Genomic DNA, 23704 nt, shown 5'->3' with positions numbered 1-23704 from the left:
CATGCCTTCCTGCTCGCATCTGGAGGCCAAACACAGATCCTGGCCCCAGCCCTCAACACCATGGGCTTCATCCCGGGAAGGGTTTTGTGCCGGATGAATAAAGCGGGGCTTCCCTCTGCAAGCTGCTGTCCTTGCTGGCTGGCATACCAGGTGCTGCTGTGGGCCTGAAGATCTCCCCACACAACAGGCAAGAGGCCACCAGCAAATATGAAAACTTTCATTTACTAACATGGCAATGGAGCACTGTCTTGGCTGTGTGAAGGGGTATGGTCCAGGCAGTGGTCCGGCTACGTTGGAGTGCTCACCAGCCCTGCGGGGCCCTGGCCCAGAGTCTGCCCCACAACAGCTGTCTCCAGGGGCTTGAAACCCACGTTGTCCAGGGGGATCCCAAAGGCCAGGAGCTTAGCCTCATAGGTGCGCAGCAGGTCATTGTGAGCCTATGTAGACAGAAGGGTGGGAGAAGTGAGTGGACCCTGATGCTCAAAGGCAGGTAGGATGGTGAACCTAGGAGGTGCTGCCAGGTTCCTGTTCACAAATGGGAGAGTGGAGCAGAGGCAGAGACTCAGCACCACTGGGCTCTGATTGTCCCTGGTCTAGTAACACCCATTTCCTGCCCTGGGGAAACTGTTGGGTGCCCCCTCCATCCAAAACCAGCAGTGTCTGATCCCCATCTGAAAAGCAGATGTTTACAGTGGCCAGAAGGGCTGCAGAGCTGGTGCAGAAGTGCCTGGAGCCTACCAACAAGCTCCAAATGGCATGATGGCCACATGGTGCTGGATCTGCCTCTGCTATGTGGCCACGACCCCAATCAGATGAAAATTCTCATGGAAATTCCCACAACCGCCCCAGCCAGTGCTAGTGGTCCCCATTTTGTGCAGATGAGTCTGAGATGCAGGAGTCTTAAGGGCTGCAAGAGCTCAGGAAAAGCCCCAATGGACTTGGACACTAGCAGAGATCAGCTTCTGCTTACATTGCTGAGCCACAGATGTGTGGGGCCCCCTGTGTGCAATAAATATATCTAAGCCAGACACAGATGCAGGGCTGGGAGCTGGGATAATACAGCTAAACCCTCACTGCCTTTCCAGGCTAAGGCAGGATACACAGGTGGTTGCTGAGTCAGGAAAAGGTGCACAGCCTTCCACAGAAAGATGCTGTGCACTGAGGAAAGCATTGATATAGGAGCAGGAGGTCTCCTGACTCCCCTGTGGAGGATGAGGACCAGTGCTGTGTGGGCAGCTGAGATAAACTGTCATAAAGGACCACCAGCCTGCCCTAGAAGGGACAGCAGGGGAGTAGTTAGAATGAGGAGAACATGCCCCAGTCATTAGCCAGTCAAGTGTCCCTGGGCAGGGAGAGGTCAAAGGGTGAATTGGAGCTGGGCTACCTTGCAGACCCGGGCCAACTCGTACTGCAGGTCCTTGATGGTGTCATTTTTGGAATCCAGAACATCCTAGGGGAGAAGGAGACCGTGAGCCTACACTGTCCTGGGCTGAGGTGGGTCCCAGAAGAGCTCTCAGCCAGGAGGAAGTAGGATCAGCAAGTGACCCACCATGCAACCTGCTGCATGTGCTCATGCACACACCTCATGCATGGTCCTCATATGTGTCTGCTGCACACACACATCCTTCATGCAAAGGAGGCAGGACACAATCCTCCCAGATACTCAGTAGACTCAGCCCTGTCTGGATTGGGGAATCCCTACAGCCCCCCACATGAGTGTCGTTCCCTGCCCACAGACACAAAAGTGACAGGAAAGGCCAGAGTGGCCTCACAGGTGCCCAGAACCACAAATGGAACACAGAGCCCAGGGGATGAGTCAGGCTTTCCTGCCAGGTAAGCAGCTACGAGCAACACCTGCCCAAGGTGAGGGGTAGAAGTCCCCACTCCACCTGCCAGCACACAGGCCAACCCCAAACCACAATACAAAGCCAGGGACCCCACCTGTGAGTATATCACCCCTGACCCAGACTGCAGAATGATAGGATCCTCCTGCGTGGGTTCTCAACCCTGACACAGAGCATTACCCCTAAACCCAGCCAGTATGAGGGATGATGAGACCCCTCCTGTATGGGTTTATCACCCCTGACCCCAGGGGTTCATCCTGATCAGTTCCTATAGGCTCTGCTCCCCCCCCTAACTAGCACCCCCAGACTGTCCCCCAGCACACTGCAGGGCCCTCCACCATGTGTCTGGTCTGCTTCCCTCCCACTCTGGTTCCTCCCACAAGCAACTCTGATCTGTCCCACACACCACTCTAGAACCTTCCATGGCTGCTGAGCTATGAGCTATGAGCTCAGGGGCTTGGAGAAATGGCAAAAAGCCTCACACCCATCTGGCCCTCAGCCCCTAGCCTCAGCCCAACATAGGCTGAGTGCAGAAGGCACTGACCCAGCTCAGTGCTGTCCTGCAGAGCCCCTGCCAGGGCCAGAGAGCTACAAGGGTCACACCAACACGTAGCTGCCCACTCAGCACTGGACAGGTGTTTGGCTACACACAGAAGTGCTATGTCCAGGTCTCTGGCTCCCCTCAGAGCCACCTGGTGCTGCACTGGAAGGTCAAGCTAGGCCCATGTTGAGGAATGTAATGGGCAGTGAGCTCTGGAGGATGCCAAGAAGACCCAGAGACATGCAAGGCTGAGAAACACCTAACAAGAGTCCTGTCCAATGTCCATGGGCTGCCCATGAAGCAGCATGTTTTGTCCAGGTCAGCTGAGAGTCCCCACCAAAATGACAGGCAGAGTACAGGTGGGGCCTACCGGAGAAAGGTGATCCCAGACCTACCTCCAATTTCTGGGACACTAGAGTTAAGGCTTCAGGGTCCATGTTGGAGGCAGCCAGCACCTCGCTAAGCTGTACTTCCTTCTTCTCCACAACAGCACTGAGGGCCTGCAGCTTGCGCTCCAGGATAAGATTCTTGAAGCCAACCTTCTGCTGAACCTCCAGGATGGCTGCAGTGAATTTCCGGTATAGCTCATCTCGCTCCTGCTGCACCTGCCGGGACACTGCACTGGAAGGAGCCCCTAGGCGAGAAACACGTTTCTACACTCCACAGGGCCACACTTCAGGCAGGTGAACATGTGTCTACATGATTGTGCCTGCATGACTGTGTATCTACACTCCACAAGGCCCTCACCTCGGGCAAGTCAGCATGTATCTACATGAGCTTGTGTCTACACTCCATAGGGCCCATACCTCGAGTAGGTGGCTAGTGTCTACACATGAGTGTGTGTCTACAATCCACAAGGCCCACACCTAAGAAAGGGATCAGGAGCAAGAGCAGCTCAGAGCCAAGCAAACCCAGTCTCCAAGGGAGATAGGTCTGAAGTTGTGTTCATTTTTGAGACTATCCCTAGTTGCATTCAGGGCTTACTACTCGCTCTGACTCAGGGATCAGGGCTCAAGTAATGCTTGAGGGACACCATGCTGTGCTGAGGATTGAACCCAGGTCAGCTGTGTGCAAGGCAACTGGCCTTCCTGCTGTCCTCTCTCATCAGAGATATGTCCTTAATGGTTTCCTTACCCCACTGAAACACTCCACAGGAAACTCCTCCCAACTGCTCACTGTGCACCACGACAAATCAAAATACCATGGGGCCAGAGAGATAGCACAGTGGTAGGGCATTTGCCTTGCATGCAACCAACCCAGGAAGGACCCGGTTTGATACCCAGCATCCCATATGGTCCCCCAGCCTGCCAGGGGTGATTTCTAAGTACAGAGCCAGGTGTGGCCCAAAGACCAATAAATAAATAAATTTTTTTAAAAAATCAAAATACCAGAGAAATATTTTTAAATTTGTTTTGGCGCCACAACCTGCAGTGCTCAGGGCTAACTACTGGCTCTGAGCTCAAGGATCATTCCTGGTAGTGGTTCAAGGGACCATATATGATACTGATGATCAAACCCAGGTCAGCCACATGCAAGGTGAGAGCTTTCCCCAGTAGGACCTCATACATGCTTGACTGAATCACTGGCAAGCCCAAGAACCTTGCTTTTCCTAAAAGGTAGCAGGGCTCAGCATGAAGCACAAACTACATGCAAATAGAAGGGAATAGAAATGAGAAAGTTCAAAGAGCCCAGACTGTTCTTGGCATGGGAGAAGCCCATTCACTCCTTTACCACATTTCCCTGAGCACTGCTAGGAGTACAAAAGCAATGAGCAGGGATAACCCCTAGTAGCACTAACCAAAAAGCAAAATGAACAATGAAAGAGAATGACAGAAATCATGGGTCTACACAAGCCCATGGACCTCCCTCTGCCCAACCTGCAGACAGCAGGAACAGCCCTCAGGGCACTTTGTTTGCATTCTGAACACAGACTCTGGTAGCGCATCCCACGCTGGGATGAACATGTATTCAGACATGGGCACAGCTTCACAGTGGCTGCAAAGGGCGTGACCTGGAGCATCTCACAGGAAACTCTAAGGACAAAGGCTGTCAAAGATGCATTAAGCAAAGGCCACACACTGAGCTAGCCTTTAGTCCAATGAAGGCATGACAGGCTTAAACTTGTAGCAGGTGCTCAGCAAAAAAGCTCAGAAAAGGGTGGGACACAGCGGGGTTTGCCTTGCAAGCAGCCGATCCAGGACCAAAGGTGGTTGGTTCGAATCCTGGTGTCCCATATGGTCCCCCATGCCTGCCAGGAGCTATTTCTGAGCAGACAGCCAGGAGTAACCCCTGAGCACCGCTGGGTGTAGCCCAAATACCAAAAAAAAAAAAAAAAAAAAAGAAAGAAAAGGGCGGGGCCGGGCGGTGGCGCTGGAGGTAAGGTGCCTGCCTTATCTGCGCTAGCCTAGGAGACGGACCACGGTTCGATCCCCCGGCGTCCCATATGGTCCCCCAAGCCAGGAGCGACTTCTGAGCGCATAGCCAGGAGTAACCCCTGAGCGTTACCGGGTGTGGCCCAAAAACCAAAAAAAAAAAAAAAAAAAAAAAAAAAAAGAAAAGGGTGGGACAATGCCCCTCGTGGTGCTAGTATGACAGCAGGGAAGCCACAGATAGGGCTGGCACAGCGGGAACTGAGTGTCCTCCTGGGGAGATCCATGTTGAAGACTAGGGAGCAAGTCCACAGGATGCCAGATAGCCATTTACATCTCAGGGTGAGGCTGAAGGACAAAGTGGGGTCCATTCCCCACAAGGCCTTCTTCAGAGCTGCACTGAATGAGGAGCAGGAACAGGGACCCAACTCCAGTGGAAGCCACAAGATCCCCTAGAACCAGCCAAAAGGTGGCAGAAAGGACCTCCCTGGCTGGGCCTACAAGTACCTTAAGGAAGCGCTGCTCCAGCACCTCGTGTTCCCATTGCAGCCCTTTCAGGTCCTTCTCAGCAACTTTCAAACGTGCTTTAGTGCACTGGGAAGAAAATGAAGAGCAGGGAGAAAAGGGGTTGGGATAATGCAATACAAAACAACCCCCAAAGGATGAGCTCAAAGAGTCAGCAGCCAAACCCAGAGCAGGGGACCCATGATAGTCATCAGCACCCAACAGCCTTTGGCCAAAAGCAAACAGAGGAAAGAGTTTTGGGCCCTGCTTCCGGCCTCTGGGTCAAACTGTCTCATTGAACTGTGAGATGTGAGTCCAGGAGAAGGTGCCTAAAGGGATGGCCAAGAACACTGGAGCATCTGAGGGACACTCAAGTAGAAGGGAGCGTCTGAGGGATTCCCATGACTGGCAGAGCAAGCACTTGGGGATACTCACAAACAGGATCTGCTTGTCCCTCTGGTAGGTTGCCAGCTTCTTCTGCATCTCACTCATCTCCTCACGTGCCTTCTGCAGAGGCTCCACCAGGCGCTTGTTCTGCAGTGACACCTCCAGCATCTCCTTCTCCAAGTGCTCCTCCTTCTTGCGCATGTCCTCCATCTGCTCCTGTGGGCAAGGAAACATGCAGGGGCTCAGCAGGGAGGGCCCTGTAGCCACAGACTACCTGGTCCTGCTGGCCACACAGAGAACTTGATCCTGCACTTGAACTTATTCTGCATTTTCTCTGTGATGGTGCTCTCACAGGTGCCCAGGACAGTGTGGTGAGAGGCATCAGCACCTTGAGGGAGTTGATGAGGGCCAGGTTGTTGAGGGTGATATCATTGTAGTAGTTCTTGATGTCCGTGAAGGCTTCCTCATGCCGCTGCATCAAGACACTGATCTGGCCATTTTTCCTCTCCTCAACCTCGTGGATTTCAGTCTTTCTCCGCAGGTCAAGTTCATCCCTTAGCATCTTCATCTTTTTATCATACTTGGCCTCAATTTCTGAAAGGCAGCAGCATGGAGAGCTCGGCAGGGGGCAGCATGTGCCCCACGGCCTTCAGAGTGGACAAAGCTTGTCAAGGGCCCAAAAATACCCACAGAACGAGGCCACAAGAGTGCTGCGAACAGGCGGTGTTGAGTGGAGCCTTTTCTGCCGGTGCTTGCAGAAGGGACTATGCTCACCTGTGCTGGGGACGTCATCAGTGAAGCACCCTTAGACTAGGCTGCAAACAGCTGACTGCCACAGACTCCAGTACTGGCAGGACTGTAAGTTTGGGCTGAGAGCCCCTCTGACCAAGGGTCATGGGAGGAGGCCATTAGATATAAAACTACCAACTGCTTCTGCGGCTAAAGGGGGCATTCCCAGGGGGTCACTTGGATGAATCTGTTTAGAGTGTTGATGGACTCTCAGGTATCTCTTGCCAATTTTACCCCAGGGACTTGCACCAGAACACTAACCTTTCACTTGCCTCTCAAAGTCGTTCCGCATCTTCGTGATCTCCTCCGTGTGTTTCTGCCAAGGCAGAAGTGAGCCATTGTCAGAGGACAAACAGACAAACAGAGCATGTCCTAGGAGATCCACTCATTACTGGTTAGCTATAGCTGTGTGAAAGCTGGTGGGGGCTGTGCCCTCCCCTCAGAACTCACGACTCAAGCCCCAAACAAATTATCTGGTCACTCCACATGCCAGAACCCCTAAGCTCAGCCAGAGAACATGAGCTGTGTTCTGGGCACTGACTGTGCAGCCCCCGGTGATCCCCCACAGACAGGCTGTCCCAAGACAGGCTCTCCCTCGGGGCCTGCTTACCTGCTCCTGCTGTGACTCGGAGCTGCACTCAAATACTTTCAGTTGTCATTGCATAAAACATTTTAGGGTCATACCTGGTAGTGCTTAGGGATCAGTCCCAACAGTGCTAGGGGTCAAGCCTAGGATTTGTGCATGCAAACCATGTGCTCCAGCCCTGGGAGACATCCTCAGACCGATTTTAGTTTGCTGGTTTTAGGGTTTATACACCGGTAGAGCTTAGGATTTACTCCTGGTTCTGCGTTCAGGAATTACTATTCCTAACAGGGCTTGGAGGACCATATGAGGTTCTGGAATCCAAGCAACTCCAGGCAATCTTAGCCTATTTCATACAAAACTTTTCGATGAAAAAAAATTTTTTTTTTTTTTGTGATTTTTGGGTCACACCCGGCTGTGCTCAGGGGTTTTTCCTGGCTCTGTGCTCAGAAACTGCTCCTGGCAGGCCCGGGGGACCATATGGGACGCCGGGATTCGAACCGATGACCTTCTGCATGAAAGGTAAACGCCTTACCTCCATGCCATCTCTCCGGCCCCTCGATGAAAAATTTTAATAACTGGTTCAGAGGCTGGAGCAGTGGTGCAGTGGTAGAGTGTTTGCCTTGCACAGGGTTGACCCAGGACGGACCGGTCCCAGCATCCCATAAGGTCCCCAAGCCAGGAGCAATTTCTGAGCGCATAGCCACGAGTAACCCCTGAGCGTCACCAGAGAGATAAGACAGAGGGCAGGACACTTCACCTGCATTCCCTAACACCCATATGGTTTCAGGAGTGATCCCTGAGCAGAGTCAGGAATAAGCCCTAAGCACTGCTAGGTGTGGTCCTAAAAACAACAGAAAACTAAAATTGTTTACAAGCACTGTTTTTGAGCACAAGAGTCTAAGCAGAGCCAGATGTGGGGCGAGCACATAGACTCAGGTACCACTGCATCAATAGAAAGAAGCCATTTGGGAAGCTGGGAAAGAATGATTATAGGGGTTGGGTCACACCACCCTCAGACCTGCCATAAAGTCTATAGTGTGGCCGAGTTTGCTCATGATCTTTTATTTTTGGTTTTTGGACTTTTGAGAGGAGGCATTTTTTTTTTTGGCTTTTGGCTTTTGGTTCTTGGGCCACACCCAGCAGTATTCAGGTATTCAGTATTCAGCAGTATTCAGCTCTTTGCTCAGAAATCGCTCCTGGCAGGATCAAGGGACTATAAGGAATGCCAGGAATTGAACCCAGGTCTATCCTGGGTTGACCGCATGCAAAGCAAACACCCTACCACTGTGCAATCACTTGCTCCAGAGTTGTTCATGACTTGATGGAACCAGAGGGTTCATGTGTGTGGCAAATATACTGACAAAGTCTTCCCAACCTGCAACCTTTGAAAACCAAAGTCAGGAGCTAGAGAGATGATGCCTGTACTGAAGGTTTGATCTCCAGCACCACATGGAGCACCACCCTAAGCACCACCAGACACGGCTCAAAAACAAAGGGAGAAAAGAAAAGGAAATCATGAAAAAGCAGAGAGGAAAGAGAACGAGAGAGAAAGGAAGGAGATAAAATGGAAGGAATGAATAAAGGCAGGTAGTAAAGGTTAAGAAAGGGAGGAGGGGGCCCGGAGAGATAGCACAGCAATGTTTGCCTTGCAAGCAGCCGATCCAGGACCGAAGGTGGTTGGTTCGAATTCCAGTGTCCCATATGGTCCCCCGTGCCTGCCAGGAGCTATTTCTGAGCAGACAGCCAGGAGTAACCCCTGAGCACTGCCGTGTGTGGCCCAAAAACCAAAAAAAAAAAAAAAAAAAAGGGAGGGAAGTAGGGAGAGGGTGGGAAGAAGCTGGAACCATTCTGACCCTGCTCAAATTCTCCCTATTCACCCAGGCACAGGGCCAGCAGCTGTGGCTTTCAGGGCCACCATCATCATGAGCCCCTCAGTCCATCCTCCTTCCTTAGCCAGGCTGAACTCTCAGCCCTCATGGCCTTTGCCCAGAACTTTGTTGTTATTCTAAAGTGCAGCCCCCCTCACCCAACTTGTCTGTGTGGTGATTCCACATCTGAACCCACCCCATCTCCTGTCATATGTGCTACTTCTCATTAGACTTTTAGCCTCACTGGGGTGGGCATTTTGTCCTGTTCTGTTCCTGAAGTGTCCCCAGAGATCAAAACAGAGCATAGCATCTATGGGCATCCAGGAGCCAAGTTTAACCCTCCAATGAAAGGACCGAGATGTCTGAAAAACCAGAGAGTAGTATGAACCCCGTCTTCACGATGGCACTGGGGAAAGGGAACACAGAAAGGATGTGAGTTTCTAAATGCCCCAACATCTCCCTAGGAGAGCACATGGGTAAGGTTCCTGAGCTGGACTGTTTTCTTGGGAAGTGATTTTGTTACTCAAGTAAGAGAAAATATTTTGCACTCAGTCCTCAATGGGATTTGGCTGACTACATACTTTAAAAAAGAAAAGTGGGTTTTTTGGGGGGCCTGGAGCAATAACACAGTAGGGTGGGTGTTTGCCTTGCACATGGTCGACCTGAGTTCGATCTCTAGCATCCCAAAAGGGCCCCTGAACCTGCAAGAAGCTTTTGAGCATAAAGCCAGGAGTAACTGCCTAGCACCGCCAGGTGTGGCCCAAAAACAAAAACAAAAGTGTTTTTTCAGGGCTGGCACATAGTACAGTGAGTCATAGGATGATGCTTTGTTCACGAGTGACTCGGGTTCAATCCTATTATCCATGTGGTCCCGAGTCCACCAGGAGTCATTCCTGAGTGCAGAGCCACGAGCAAGCCCTGAACACTGCCTGGTGCTGCCCCAAACCCAAAACCCAAAACAAATCCCAAAAACCCACCTTTTTTCCCAATCAGCTGCCCAAATGCAAGTCTTTCTACAAAACATGGACTCCCGGAGCCCCGTGGCAGCACCTACCAGCCGCAGGTTCTTGACCACCGCCTCATTGGCCAGCTCCTGCTCCTTAAGCTCCACCTTCAGTGCCCGCATGTCCTTGCGTAGCAGGCCCTCCTGTGTGTGGTGCTCCTTCTGCGCTAGCTTCATCACCACAGTGCCCTCTGTCTTCATCTCTGTCAGGTTGTTCTGGTGCTCATAGAGCAGATGCTTCACCTTCTGCTTGTACACCTGTCAGCAGGGAACCACAACTAACTCATCCAACAGCTCATCTGCACACAGAGTCCTACATGCACCCCTGCTCACACATATGTGCTCACCTACACAGTCCTACACACATGATCACTTGCATAGTCCTATACACATGCTCACCTGTACATAGTGCTATAAACAAAGTCACTTGCATGTAATACTATATACAGACTCATTTGCACACACACAGGCTCACCCACACATACATGCTCTTTTCTGAAAAGTACCTTCAGCTTCAGTGTATTGGGCACAGGAACAGCCACGGCCCATTCCTCATCCACACTTCTGCTCGTGGGCAGAGCAGCACCTCACCTTGATCTCCACCTGGTGCCTTTCCTCGGCCTCCTCCATCTCCCGGTCTTTGTTCCGCAGCTCCGCCTTCTTCTCCTCCAGCTGCCTCCGTGTGATCTCCCAGAAGGTGTGGATTTTGTCCCGCTCCAGCTGGAAATAGTTGCGCTCCTCCCTCTCCCGGTCCAGCTCCTCCCGGATGCGACCTACATGCTCCTCCACCTGGTAAAGCAGAGCAGGATTCTCTGAGGCCCAGCAGGTGGCCATCCATCACAAGTGGTATATGCTTGCTCAGAGAGAAGTGAGGAAGAGAGAAAGGGGCCCCTTTACCTAAAAAAAGAATAACAGCTAAAAGAGAGGCACCAGAGACAGAGCATATCCAATATATGGCAGAAATATTTAGATTCTCCCAGTAACCATGAACTAATTGTGTCCTTTCATCCAGTCCTGGGAATTTAAACTAAAGAAATGTCTTATTATGACAGTGAAAATTCTAAACAGAAAATGATCTAACAAACAAACAAAAAAAAAAAAACAAAAAGGGCCGGGAAGGTGGCGCCACAGGTTAGGTGTCTGCCTTGCAAGCGGATGGACCGCGGTTCGATCCCCCGGTGTCCCATATGGTCCCCCCAAGCCAGGGGTGATTTCTGAGCGCATAGCCAGGAGTAACCCCTGAGCTTCAAACGGGTGTGGCCCAAAAACCAAAAACAAACAAACAAACAAAAAAGAAAATGATCAAAGATGATTTTGAACAGAGAAATGGGTGCAGAATAAACAGAAAAGAACTGAAAGTCACAGGATATACAAAATAAGAAGCAGTAATGACAGTGGGGTGGGCAGGGAGGGCATATGTGAACCTTCATGTGGGAGATCATCAGCATAGTCCCTGGCAACACACACACACACACACACACACACACACACACACACACACACATATTGTGGCCAGAGAATGGTTAGAATGCAGGAAAAGGGTATAAGTATCCATGCCTAGTCTTTGGCACAGCTCTGTACCCCAAGCACCAAGTCTAGAGTAGCTATGTAGTAATGGTAGGTACATGTGGTTTAAGAAGCCCTACCAGGAAGCTGGGGAGATAGTATCGCCTTGCCTTGAACACAGCTAAACTGAGTTCAATCCCCATAAGAGCTCCAGAGCACTACCAAGAGTGATCCCTAAACACAAGGCCAGAAGTAATCTCTGAACACTGCTGTTGGGAGTAACCCAAGAAAACACCACCAAAGGCAAGAGAGATAGTGCAATGGTTAATATGATTGCCTTGCATGCAACTGGCCAGTTTGACCCCAGTATCACATGCATTACCTCTGTGCATCCTGAGCACAGAGCCAGGAACAGTCCCTAAGCACTGCCAGCTATGACCCAAAATCCTTCGCTGGGGCTGGAGCAACAGCACAGTGGAGGGCGTTTGCCTTGCACGCAACTGACCTGGGACAGACCCAGGTTTGATCCCCAGTATCCCACCTGGTCCCCCGAGCCTGCCAGGAGCGATTTCTGAGCGCCGCTGGGTGTAGCCCAAAAACAAAACAAACAAACAAACAAACAAAAATACTGCACTGAAGGGGGAAGGGAAAAAAACCTACCAAAAAAAAAAAAAGAAATCCCAGAGATCCCAAATAGTGAAATAGTGAAGAGATCCTGTAGAGAGCCAACTGCAAATAGGTTAAACAACAGGAAAACAGGTCTTCCATGTTCTCAGGACCTGACCTCGAGATGATCTCAGATCACTCTGTCAAGTTCTCTCCTGAAAATGCCATAGAGAAGCCACAATTCTCATCAAGACGACTAACACAGGGATGCTGTGCAGGGTTTGCCCCCCCCCCCAGTCCATTTCCCCAGGGTCTGCCTCAACAGCTGACAAACATCTTGATGTCACAGACCTTTAGCAACAAAAATCCTAGAACAAGCTAGAAGTCAAATTGGTTCACATTATTGCACTTTTTCTAACATTCAGGGTTTTTTTAGTTCTGCTTTTTATGTTTGGGTTTCTAGGTATTGCTGGGTTAGCCCCAGAAATGCTCATGGGATGATGCAGTGCCAGGGAAAAAGCTGGATTTCAACATGCAAAGCAAGACTCCAACCTACAGAGCTGTATTCCTGTCCGATTCAGGGTTGTCATGCTCAGCAGACTGCGGGCTTCTCTAGAAAAAAAATATATAGCAGCTGGAGAGAATGTAGAGATGCAACTAGAAAAGTGGTTTGATTCTTAGCACCACCTACAGACCCTGAGCACTGCAGGGCCATGTGTGGCCCCGGACCATAGAACTGAGTTTCGGAGCACTTCAGGTGCTCCCACAAAAAGCAATGAACTAAGTTTATGGTTAAGGGTTATGATTTAAGTGATATGGTTTAAGTGATAGCACATACAAAGTAGTAGGGGCCTGACCATACATGAACCCCAATACCCCCGGTGTGGACTCTACACTAATGCCAAGAATAGACTCTACACCACAGGCTTCAGTATCCCAAGTATACACTCAACACCACATACCCCAGTACCCTGAGTGTGGGTACTGTACACCACATGGCCCAGTACCCTAGGTATAGACTCCAATACCACATGCTCCAGTACCTCAGGTGTACACTCTATACCACCCCCTGATCTTTTATAGAACCTGGTATAAGTCCTATAAAAATATCCTGAAACAAGGCCGGAGAGATAACACAGCGGTAGGGCATTTGCCTTGCAAGCAGCCAACCCAGGACCAAAAGTGGTTCGAATCCCGGCATCCCATATGGTCCCCTGTGCCTGCCAGAAGCAATTTCTGAACAGATAGCCAGGAGTGGTGCTGGGTGTGGCAAAAAAAAAAAAAAAAATCCTAAGACAGGGCAAAGATAGAACAGCAGATAGAATCTTGCCTTGCACATCTTGGCCGATATGGTTGTGATACGTGGGTTTGATCAATGGCACCATATATAGTCCCCAGCCCACCAGGAGAGATCCCTGAGAACAGAGCCAAGAGTGATCCCTGAGCACCATTGGGTGTGGTCAAAGAGAAAAATCAGAATACAAAAAATGCTGGAGCCCATCACCACAGATGGCCACTCAGAGAGCTAAACGTGCTACCCTGTGTCCCTCATTCTGCTTCAACTGCACAGGCCTCCAACATGCAAAAGCCAAATTCTGCCCTACGCATGCCAGTCCAGTGCATACTGCAGATTAGCCCAGAGCCCTTCCCACTGCCTCCCTGTATATCCCCAGACACCTTCCCAATCATTCCCATGGCTCCATCTCTATTAGTTGTACTTAATCTTACTGGAAATCTTGGTCATTCCCAGCAGTGCCCAGGGGTCCATAAGGCGCCAGGAATCCTATCCAGAAGCCCTCAAAAAGGCCTTCAAGGGACTGGAGAGACAGGACAGTGGCTTACCTAGAGACAGAGCACTGGCCTTGCACAAAACTAACCTGGGTTTGATCCCAGCAACCTATATGGGTCCCTGAACCTTCTAGGATTAATTCCTGAGTGCAGTTAAGTATAAGCCCTGAGCATTGTTAGCCCAAAAATAGCAAATAAAATAAATAATAATTTTAAAGCGAGCTCCCAGTCCCTACTTTTTATATTACAAACTATAAAAAGGGACTAGAAATATGCTTAACAGCCTGGATACACATCATGCTTGCAGAAGGCTCAGTCCCTTCTGCAAGTCCAATCCCTGGTACTAAATCATGTCCCAAGAGTAGCCCCTGAGCAGAGCTAGGCATACCCCAAGCACCAGAAAAGCAAACCAAATAATCCTAGAGGAAATAAGGGTGGGATATTAGCATAGATGTCCTGGAGCTGTCAGTCCAGTGCTGGGGGAACTAGGAGAGGCCATCCCCAGAGGGTGAAAGGCAAACCACATTTGGGCTCAGAGTTTTGACCGGTGGTTAATTTTTAGAAGAAGCCGTTAAATTTAAATGATAATTATACAATTACGTTCTCCACCCCTTACAGCATCAAGATAAATAAATGCTCCTTCCAACTGCCAGTGGGGCTCACTTTTCAAGCCTATGTTCTCCTTTGTCGCTCCCACTCTGGAGAAGACAGTATCTCTGTCATTTCCTCTTCTACCCATTCACACCTTTCTAAGCTTCATTCAATAAAAACTATCTTGGGGGCAGAGATAGCATGAAGGTAGGGCATTTGCCTTGCATGCAGGAGGACAGTGGTTCAAATCCCGGCATCCCATATGGTCCCTTGAGCCTGTCAGGAGCGATTTCTGAGCATAGAGCCAGAAGTAACCCGTGAGCACTGCTGGGTGTGACCAAAAAAATTAAATTAAATTAAATTAAATTAAATTAAATTAAATTAAAAACTATCTTGCAGGGCTGGAGCAATAGCACAGCAGGTAGGGCATTTGCCTTGCATGCGGCAAACCTGTGTTCAATCCCCAGCATTCCACAGGGTCCCCTAAGCAAGGAGTGATTTCTGAGCGCAGAGCCAGGAGTAACCCCAGAGCGCCACTGGATATGGCCCAAAAAGTCAAAAAGCAAAAAAAAAAAAAAAAAAAAAGGGGCCGGAGAGATAGCATGGAGGTAAGGCGTTTGCCTTTCATGCAAGAGGTCATTGGTTCGAATCCCGGCGCCCCATATGGTCCCCTGTGCCTGCCAGGAGCAATTTCTGAGCCTGGAGCCAGAAATAACCCCTGAGCACTGCCGGGTGTGATCCAAAAACCACAAAAAAAAAAAAAAAAAAAAAACCTAACTTGCCCCACTAAAGAAAAAAATATGAACACATAACTTAAAATGACTCCTAATGTTAAATAAGAGAACAAGGTATATATACATATACGATACTATAATAGTTCTAGAAACATCAGGTACATAAAAGGATAAGGTTATAAGAACATATGGAAAATAAAGTACTATTAAATTCCTGCCACCCTATAAAAAGTGTTCAGAACTTTCTGTCAGAGATAGTACATTGGGTAGAGAAATAAACTTGTACGCGTCTTACCCAGACTCATTCCCCAGCACCCCATGAGGTCTTCAAGTCCAGCCAGAGTGACCCCCTGAGTACAGTTAATGGCTTAATGGTTGTTCAGTATATGAGGACCCTGAGAGTTTTGGAGTGGCTAAGGATGATGCAGAGAGTCTAGATAGGACAGAGGCATCTTAAGGGGTCCAGAATGATGCTAGCCCACCAGTCTAAGACCTAGTAAAGCCCATTCAGCCCTCACCTGCTCCTTGGTCATGTCTGCTGGGGCAATCCCATCAACAACTGGAGTTCCTTTGGCTTTTCCCTTCTTCCCCTTCCTTTTGGGCGCCTGTGAAAGAAGAGATGACTGTAGAAGGGAAGATGCTGTCTAGAGACCCCCTCCTTCTGTAATTCAGGAGTTGACTATTCCACAACCTCATCTCCTGCCCCACCACCAAGCCCGAACACACTTGTCCAGTCTGTTGAAAGAATATTTTCTTTCTTCCTCTGGAAGGAAGATGAGGCCTTAATCCAAACACACACCGTTGGTATATGGCAGAGGACCCTTTAGTGTTCCTGTATGGTTTATTTCCTCAAAAAGGAACCTCTAAAAGGAACCACAGCTCACCACTATAGTTTGTTAATATGTTAAAGCTGGCTACAGTTTTGGCCAACCACCACAGAAAACCTGACAAGGAACTGTGGTGACTTCTCCCTACAATCTTGAATCCATCAGGGTCAGGTCCAGAGGACTAGAGCAGTCTGCAGTCTGGTCACTGAAGAGGGCTGCTGTGAGCAACCCTACACACTGACACCCTCTTCCCCTACCCATGTCCCAAGGTTGTCTCAGACTGACACTGACAATCTCCAAATCCTGCTGTGTTCACTTTTCCCAACATGGTCTGTATGCCTACAAGTCTTGGTGACAGTTGGATTGCAGGACTTTTTTTTTTGGTTGTTTTTTTTTTTTTTTGGTTTTTCGGGCCACACCCATTTGATGCTCGGGGGTTACTCCTGGCTAAGCGCTCAGAAATTGCCCCTGGCTTGGGGGGACCATATGGGATGCCGGGGGGATCGAACCGAGGTCCTGATCCTGGCTAGCGCTTGCAAGGCAGACACCTTACCTCTAGCGCCACCTCGCCGGCCCCGGATTGCAGGACATTTTTACATAGAAATCCATTTAAATGATCGGCCATAGCGATAGAACAACCTTCCTTCCTTCCATTCTTCCTACTTTCCTTTCTTCCTTCCCTCCCTCCTTCCTTACTTTCTTCCTCCCTCCCTCCCCCTTTTCCTTCCTTTCCTCCCTCCTGTTAGAATCTAAGATTCAGAATTAATTGTAACCTAAATGTTGAGGTTAGAATATGTTGTGCATGGGCCTGGAGAGATAGCACAGCGGCGTTTGCCTTGCAAGCAGCCGATCCAGGACCAAAGGTGATTGGTTCGAATCCCGGTGTCCCATATGGTCCCCCGTGCCTGCCAGGAGCTATTTCTGGGCAGACAGCCAGGAGTAACCCCTGAGCACCACCGGGTGTGACCCAAAAACTAAAAAAAAAAAAAAGAATATGTTGTGCCTTGGGGGCCAGAGAGATAGCAAGTAGTAGAGCGTTTGCCTTGCATTCAGCCAACCCAGTTTGATTCCTGGTATCCCATATGGTCCCTCAGTCGCCAGAGATTTCTGAATGTAGAGCCAGGAGTGGCATATGAGTACCATCGGGTGTGGTCCAATCAATCAATAATAAAGTTTTTTTTTAAAAAAGGAATATGTTGTGCCTTTAGAGATAACATTGTTTTGGCTTCTGTACTCTGCTTGCTTAAGAAAGTTAATTGTGTGAGCCAAAGTACAGCCATGACAGGCTCTAGTTTTAAGGTATAAAGAGTAGACCCAGAAGAAAAGCCAGTTCCTGGAATCAGACCCTAGGGTAAATGCCAGGAAATACATCCATATAAGGCTAAACAGCAGCTGACAGCCAGCCAGATGACAACCACACCCTGGGTCTGCAGCAACAGAGAGATAGTCACTTGACACCCCACCCTGGATGCCACCCCCTGCAGCCTACCCAGCCATCTGTCTGATGTATATATGAACTACAACCAACCTAGCCCAATCTTGTTCTAAGGACAAATAACTTTAAAAGATCAATATCCAGAGCCGTAGATCCCCTAGCCTAGACTGATCCCTAAGTACTCTTTAAATTTGGCCTATGAGGTATTCTCAGGGTCCTCATTTCTTAGGAGATGTTGGGCTCCAGCATGCTGGAATAAACTCCCTTGCATTTACATTACAGCCTATGTCCCTGATGTTCTTTTTGGTTGATAGATCCTAAGTTCCGGAACTTAACACCTCCCTCCTTCTTTCTTCTTTCTTTCTTTCTTTTTCTCTCTCTTTTCTTTCTTTCTTTCTTTCTTTCTTTCTTTCTTTCTTTCTTTCTCTCTCTTTCTTTCTTCTTTCCTTCCTTCCTTCCTTCCTTTTCTTCTTTCCTTCCCTTCCTCCCTCCCCTTCTTCCTTTCTTGCTTCCCCTCCCTCCCTCCCTCCTTTCCTTCCTTCCTTCCTTTCCTCCTGGAAAAAAAACCTTCCTCCATCAGAACAAGTGAGGCTCACAGGCAACATCAGAGGCGTTGGGTTTGGGCTGCCCCACACACACACAAAGGAAGCCTTGATGCCTATGCTTGGGGGTAGCCTTAAGGAGAGGAGGATTCCGGGCTCCTGCACCCAAGCACAGACCCAGACTTCCTGCGGGCCTACTATGCCCCCAAACCTCCCATCTCAAGGAAGGAGGGCCCACGGACTCTGCGGGTCCCCCAGCGGGATACTGGGTTAGGCCTGAGCATGCTGGATGGGGTCTCCTGCCCGGGATCCCCTGGACTCGGGGGGGGGGGGGACGTTCATCCAGGGCACAGGGGTCCCTGCAGGTCTGCATCCACCTGCATGAGCACAGGGCAAGCAGCACAGAGCGGGAGGGAGGGCTCTGCGTCCACCAGGGACCAGGCCCCAGCCCCATCTTGGCCGCTGGGCTCTCCCACGGGGCCCCAGGAGGTCTACTTCGGCTCCAGGGGACCCCCGGGACTCCGAGGGCCCATGCACCCCGGCCCCGCCTCACCATGATGCGGCCAGTCGGTACGCTCGGACCCGCCGCCCAGCCGCGCTGTTTCCCGGCAACCGCGGCCGGTCCCGCGAGAACCTGGAGGACTCTCGCGAGACTTCGTCCTCAGGACCCTAGCAACGGCGAGACCGCGTCTCTAGTTACGTCGCCCGCAGAGCGCGTTGGGCTTCCGGACGCCTGGGACGCGCTCCAAGGCGGGGGCCTCCTGCTACTGGTCCTCTACTCTCCATCCTGCTACCGAGTCTCTAAAGTGGAGGTGCTTCATCGCTTCCCCCCCCCGCCCCCGAATAGGTGCCGGTACCAGGCGTCCTAGGTGAAAGGGGCGCGCAGCAAGTCCGGATTGAGTCTCACCGCGGTCCCTCTTTCCTGCTCAGCTTTAAAACAAGCTAAGGGCATTGGTGATGGGAAGGTTACACTGGTGAAGGTGGGTGTTCTTTCTATGACTGAAACCCAACTACGATCATGTCTGTAATCAAGATGTTTAAATAAAGATATATAAAAAATAAAATGAGGGTCCCGGAGAGATAGCACAGCGGTGTTTGCCTTGCAAGCAGCCGATCCAGGACCTAAGGTGGTTCAAATCCCGGTGTCCCATATGGTCCCCCGTGCCTGCCAGGAGCTATTTCTGAGCAGACAGCCAGGAGTAACCTCTGAGCAACGCCGGGTGTGGGCCAAAAACCAAAATAAAATAAAATAAAATAAAGTAAAATGAGAACAAGAAGAAAAACAAATTCTGTAAAGGCAGCAGCATAAGTAAATAAATAAATAATAAATAAATAAAACAATCCTCGGGTTAAGACAGTTGGGGTAGTAGTAACCCCTGAACGCCACCTTGTGTGGCTCAAAAAACCGAAGGAAAGGAGGGAAGTGAGAGGGAGGAAGGGAAGAAACTGGGTTTATATAAACCTCAGAGACATAAAGTATGTACAGGTAGCTCCAAATTATTGATATTAGCAAATGTCTCCTTCACATTAACTTGCCAGCGGTTCTCAGACAGTGCTGAAGCATCGTGACCGAGCCTCTGACCTCTAAAACTGCTAACGGGTGATCTTGTTTCTGAAATAGAGGATTGCTCCCTCCCTCCGCACACTGCTCACACAGATCTTTTCGCACCTCTCCACCAGCATGTTCCCTAAGAGAATTCTTGTATTGTTTTTTGTTTAAAAATTGAGAAACTTGGGGCCTGAGAGATAGCATAGAAGTAAGGCGTTTGCCTTGCATGCAGAAGGTTGGTGGTTCGAATCCCGGCATCCCATATGGTCTCCTGAGCTTGCCAGGAGAGATTTCTGAGCGTAGAGCCAGAAGTAACCCCTGAGAGCTGCCGGATGTGACCCAAAGTGTTAAAAAAAAAAAATGAGAAACTTCCAGAATCTCGGGCCGGAGAGTTAGCATGGAGGTAGGGCATTTGCTTTGCATGCAGAAGGACGGTGGTTCGAATCCCTGCATCCCATATGGTCCCTCGAGCCTGCCAGGACCTATTTCTGAGTGTAGAGCCAGGAGTAACCCCTGAGCACTACAGGATGTGACCCAAAAAAAAAATGTTGAGAAACTTCCAGAATCTACTCCCCCTGGAGAGATGTTTTGGGGTCAGAGTTTGCTGAAGACAGGCTCATTCAGCTTTACCTACTCAGACCTGTCACTCACAGAAATTTGAGAGTGCTGGAGACAAGCCTGGAGTATTTGTTTTCTCCTCAAGCCTGGACTTTTTCAGACAGGAGTGGCCCTTGTCCAGACTCACTTGCACAGAGCTGACTTATTTATAGCAGGCACAGGAGGCCTTAGTTGGGCCTGATCTGGTCACTGAGCCCTGTTCCAAACGCCACTGTCTTAAGAGGCCCTCCTCCCCCAAAGTGGGGAGTCTCACAGAGGAGGTTAGCAGGTAGGATAGAGCAGGAGCAAAGCAGGAAAGGATTTTATGTGTAACATTTTGCAGATCCAATATGCTCGATGTCTCCTGCTAACTGGCTTTTGCTTTCCTAATCTGGCTGGGAATTCGACTTAAATAAGTACATTCACAATGACCCCTTTCAGCACAAGAGTTGGGCTAAGGGACAGTGTATTCACTTGTTATAAACCAACAGCTGGGCTGGTTTGTCAGCAAGATGAACCATTTTCAATACTGCTGATTCCCTGGTCTCCCAACAGGGTCCTTTGTGACCTACAATTTTCATACCAGATTTGAGTTCAGATTCTGCGAAAGCATATTCTGCCATATAGTGCAGAAACCCAGATAAAAGGACCCGAGTGATAGCAAGCGGTAGGGCATTTGCCTTGCACACAGCCGATCCAGGTTTGATCCAACTCAGATGGTCCTCTGAGACTGCCAAGAGTGATTTTTTTTTCTTGGTTTTTGGGTCACACCCAGCAGCGCTCAGGGGTTCCTCCTGGCTCTATGCTCAGAAATCGCCCCTGGCAGGCACAGGGGACCCTATGGGTTGCCAGGATTCGAACCACCATCTTTCTGCATGAAAGGCAAACGCTTTACCTCCATGCTATCTCTCTGGCCCCATCTTTTTTTTTTTGTTTTTGTTTTGTTTTTGGGTCACACCTGGCAGCACTCTGGCTCTATGCTCAGAAATCGCCCCCAGCAGGTTCAGGGGACCATATGGGACACCAGGATTTGAACCACCATCCTGCATGCAAGACAAACGCCTTACCACTGTGCTATCTCTCTGGCCCCACGAGTGATTTATTTTTGTTTGTTTGTTTTGTTTTTGGGGCCACACCCAGTGATTCTCAGAGGTTACTCCTGGCTCTGTGTTCAGAAATTGCTCCTGGCTTTGGGGACCATACGGGACACCAGGGATCGAACCCAGGTCTGTCCTGGGTCAGTTGCATGCAAGGCAAACAACCCACCACTGCGCTATCACTCTGGCCCCTGCCAGGAGTGATTTCTGAGTGCAGAGCTAGGAGAAACTCCTGTACACCGCCAAGTATGGCCCAAAAACCAAAAACAAGTAAAAGAAACCCAGAAAAATAGCATCTGAGTTCCTGACAAAATCACATAATAAATGATAGCACAGCAGAAGGACGTTTGCCTTGCACGCAGCTGATCCAGGAAGGACTGACCTCGGTTTGATTCCCGGTATCCCATATGGTCCCCAAACCGGAGCAATTTCTGAGTGCATAGCCAGTAGTAACTTCTGAGAGTCACCAGGTGTGGCCCAAAAACCAAATAAAAATAAAAACGTTGGGGCTGGCAAGATAGTATGGAGGTAAGGTCTTTGCCTTCCATGCAGAAGGACGGTGGTTCAAATTCTGGCATCCCATATGGTCCCCCATACCTGCCAGGATTTCTGAGCATAGAGCCAGGAGTAACCCCTGAGCACTGCCGGGTGTGACCCAAAAACCAAAAAATAAAAAAACTTAAAAAACCGTTAATACGGGGCCGGAGAGATAGCATGGAGGTAAGGCGTTTGCCTTTCATGCAGGAGGTCATCGGTTCGAATCCCGGCGCCCCATATGGTCCCCTGTGCCTGCCAGGAGCAATTTCTGAGCCTGGAGCCAGGAATAACCCCTGAGCACTGCCAGGTGTGACCCAAAAACCAAAAAAAAAAAAAAAAAAAAAAAAACCGTTAATACACATAAACCCACCAAGTTGACCTTTTATTCTGGTACCACACATGATGGCTCTGGCTTTGTTGGAGTAGCCCCTGCCCATGCTTAGGGCATCATGCATGTCGGACATCAAACCAGCCTCCTGCCCACAATTCACTGACCTCCTAATCTATTCATCTCCTAACCTAGTCATATTGTCCCGAAACTTCTTAAGACTCACTTCTTAATGTTTTAAGACTCACTTCTTGATTATGCAGATAAAGTGTTCCAGTTCACTGCAAAAATTAAGTGCATAAGAAGAAAAAAAAGTTAAAACAAAAAAGTGGGCCGAAGAGATAGCATGGAGGCAAGGCGTTTGCCTTGCGTGTAGAAGGATGGTGGTTCGAGGGCCCGGAGAGATAGCACAGCGGCGTTTGCCTTGCAAGCAGCTGATCCAGGACCAAAGGTGGTTGGTTCGAATCCCGGTGTCCCATATGGTCCCCCGTGCCTGCTAGGAGTAACCCCTGAGCAACGCCGAGTGTGGCCCAAAAACCAAAAAAAAAAAAAAAAAAAAAAAAAAAAGGATGGTGGTTCGAATCCCGGCATCCCATATGGTCCCCCGAGCCTGCCAGGGGGCATTTCTGAGTGTACAGCCAGGAGTGACCCGTGAGCGGGTGTGACCCAAAAAAAAAAAAAAAAGAAGAAAAAAAGTTAACCAGACACTGGCCTCTGATGTGAGCTGACCTCCATTGGTAAGAGGACTTCTCTTTAGCCCGTTTAGCTCTCAGTAGTACCTTCAGTGTCACCATGGCCACATGACACATCAACCCCATGTTGTTTCTGGACAGACCTTCAGTCCCACTTTAAGCCCACCTCAGTTCTACATGTTCCCACAGAAGAAGGTGCACCAGGGCTGAGAACTTGTATCTGGTTGGTTGGTTATTAATGACCAGAGCACTAGTGAGCAGTCTCGGGCTGAGTTCCAGGGAACCATCTGTGAGAGATTAATTTTCCTAAGACACAGCCTTGAAAGTTGTATCATTTACATCATGCTGTTAGCAGAGCTGCCACAAACCTGCCCAGATTTACTAGAAGGAACATGGATGGAGAATATCATGAAGGAGGGCCAGAGTGGTGGCATAAGCGGTAGGGCATTTGCCTTGCACGTGGCTAACCTAGAACGGACTGCGGTTCCATTCCCCTGCGTCCCACATGGTTCCCCAAGTCAGGAGCAATTTCTGAGCACATAGCCAGGAGTAACCCCTGAGTGTCATTAAGTGTGGCCCAAAAAAAAAATCATGAAAGAATGGAAGGTTCCAGGAGGATATGGGATCAAAAAAAATTGGGATAAGACTCAGTGATGGGGCCGGGAAGGTGGCGCTAGAGGTAAGGTGACTGCCTTACAAGCGCTAGCCAAGGAACGGACCGCAGTTCGATCCCTCGGCATCCCATATGGTCCCCCCAAGCCAGGGGCGATTTCTGAGCACATAGCCAGGAGTAACCCCTGAGCGTCAAACGGGTGTGGCCCAAAAAAAAAAAAAAAAGACTCTGATAAAGTACATCACTTGCATGAGACTTAGTTCAATTGCTGGCAAAGGAAGGAAAAAGAGGAGAACTGGAAGAAGGGAAGAAGGAAAAAAGGAAGGGAGGGAGGGAGGAAAAGGAGGGAAGGGAGGGAGAGAGGAGGAAGG

At 49.7% G+C, this 23704-nt stretch overlaps 2 protein-coding genes across 2 annotated transcripts in view; both read right to left on the bottom strand.

The window, feature by feature from the left end:
* The window catches only part of GPT2 (glutamic--pyruvic transaminase 2), a 690974-nt gene that overhangs the window by 661538 nt on the left and 5732 nt on the right, over window positions 1-23704 (bottom strand). The window lies entirely within an intron of this gene.
* Window positions 209-18511, bottom strand: GAS8 (growth arrest specific 8). The gene is made up of 11 exons (XM_049786256.1): window positions 18474-18511; window positions 15635-15721; window positions 10483-10680; window positions 9943-10149; window positions 6696-6750; window positions 6034-6239; window positions 5694-5861; window positions 5262-5348; window positions 2781-2990; window positions 1385-1450; window positions 209-437 (listed from the first exon to the last, which is right to left on the bottom strand). Exons 1-11 carry the CDS (start codon window positions 18474-18476, stop codon window positions 288-290), a joined length of 1437 nt encoding a protein of 478 aa, XP_049642213.1. The 5' UTR covers window positions 18477-18511; the 3' UTR covers window positions 209-287.

Source organism: Suncus etruscus, chromosome 14 (genome assembly GCF_024139225.1).
Source record: "Suncus etruscus isolate mSunEtr1 chromosome 14, mSunEtr1.pri.cur, whole genome shotgun sequence".
In the NCBI taxonomy this organism is placed as follows: Eukaryota; Metazoa; Chordata; class Mammalia; order Eulipotyphla; family Soricidae; genus Suncus; species Suncus etruscus.
Note: the sequence above shows the minus strand (reverse complement) of the source record. Positions and strands in the feature narration are given on the sequence as shown.

Coding starts and splice junctions, on each gene's coding strand:
- GAS8 (XM_049786256.1), bottom strand. Junction 10,681..15,634: donor CAGACATGACCAAGGAGCAG/GTGAGGGCTGAA, acceptor CTGCTTTACCAG/GTGGAGGAGCATGTAGGTCG. Junction 1,451..2,780: donor TAGTGTCCCAGAAATTGGAG/GTAGGTCTGGGA, acceptor CTTCTCCCCTAG/GATGTTCTGGATTCCAAAAA.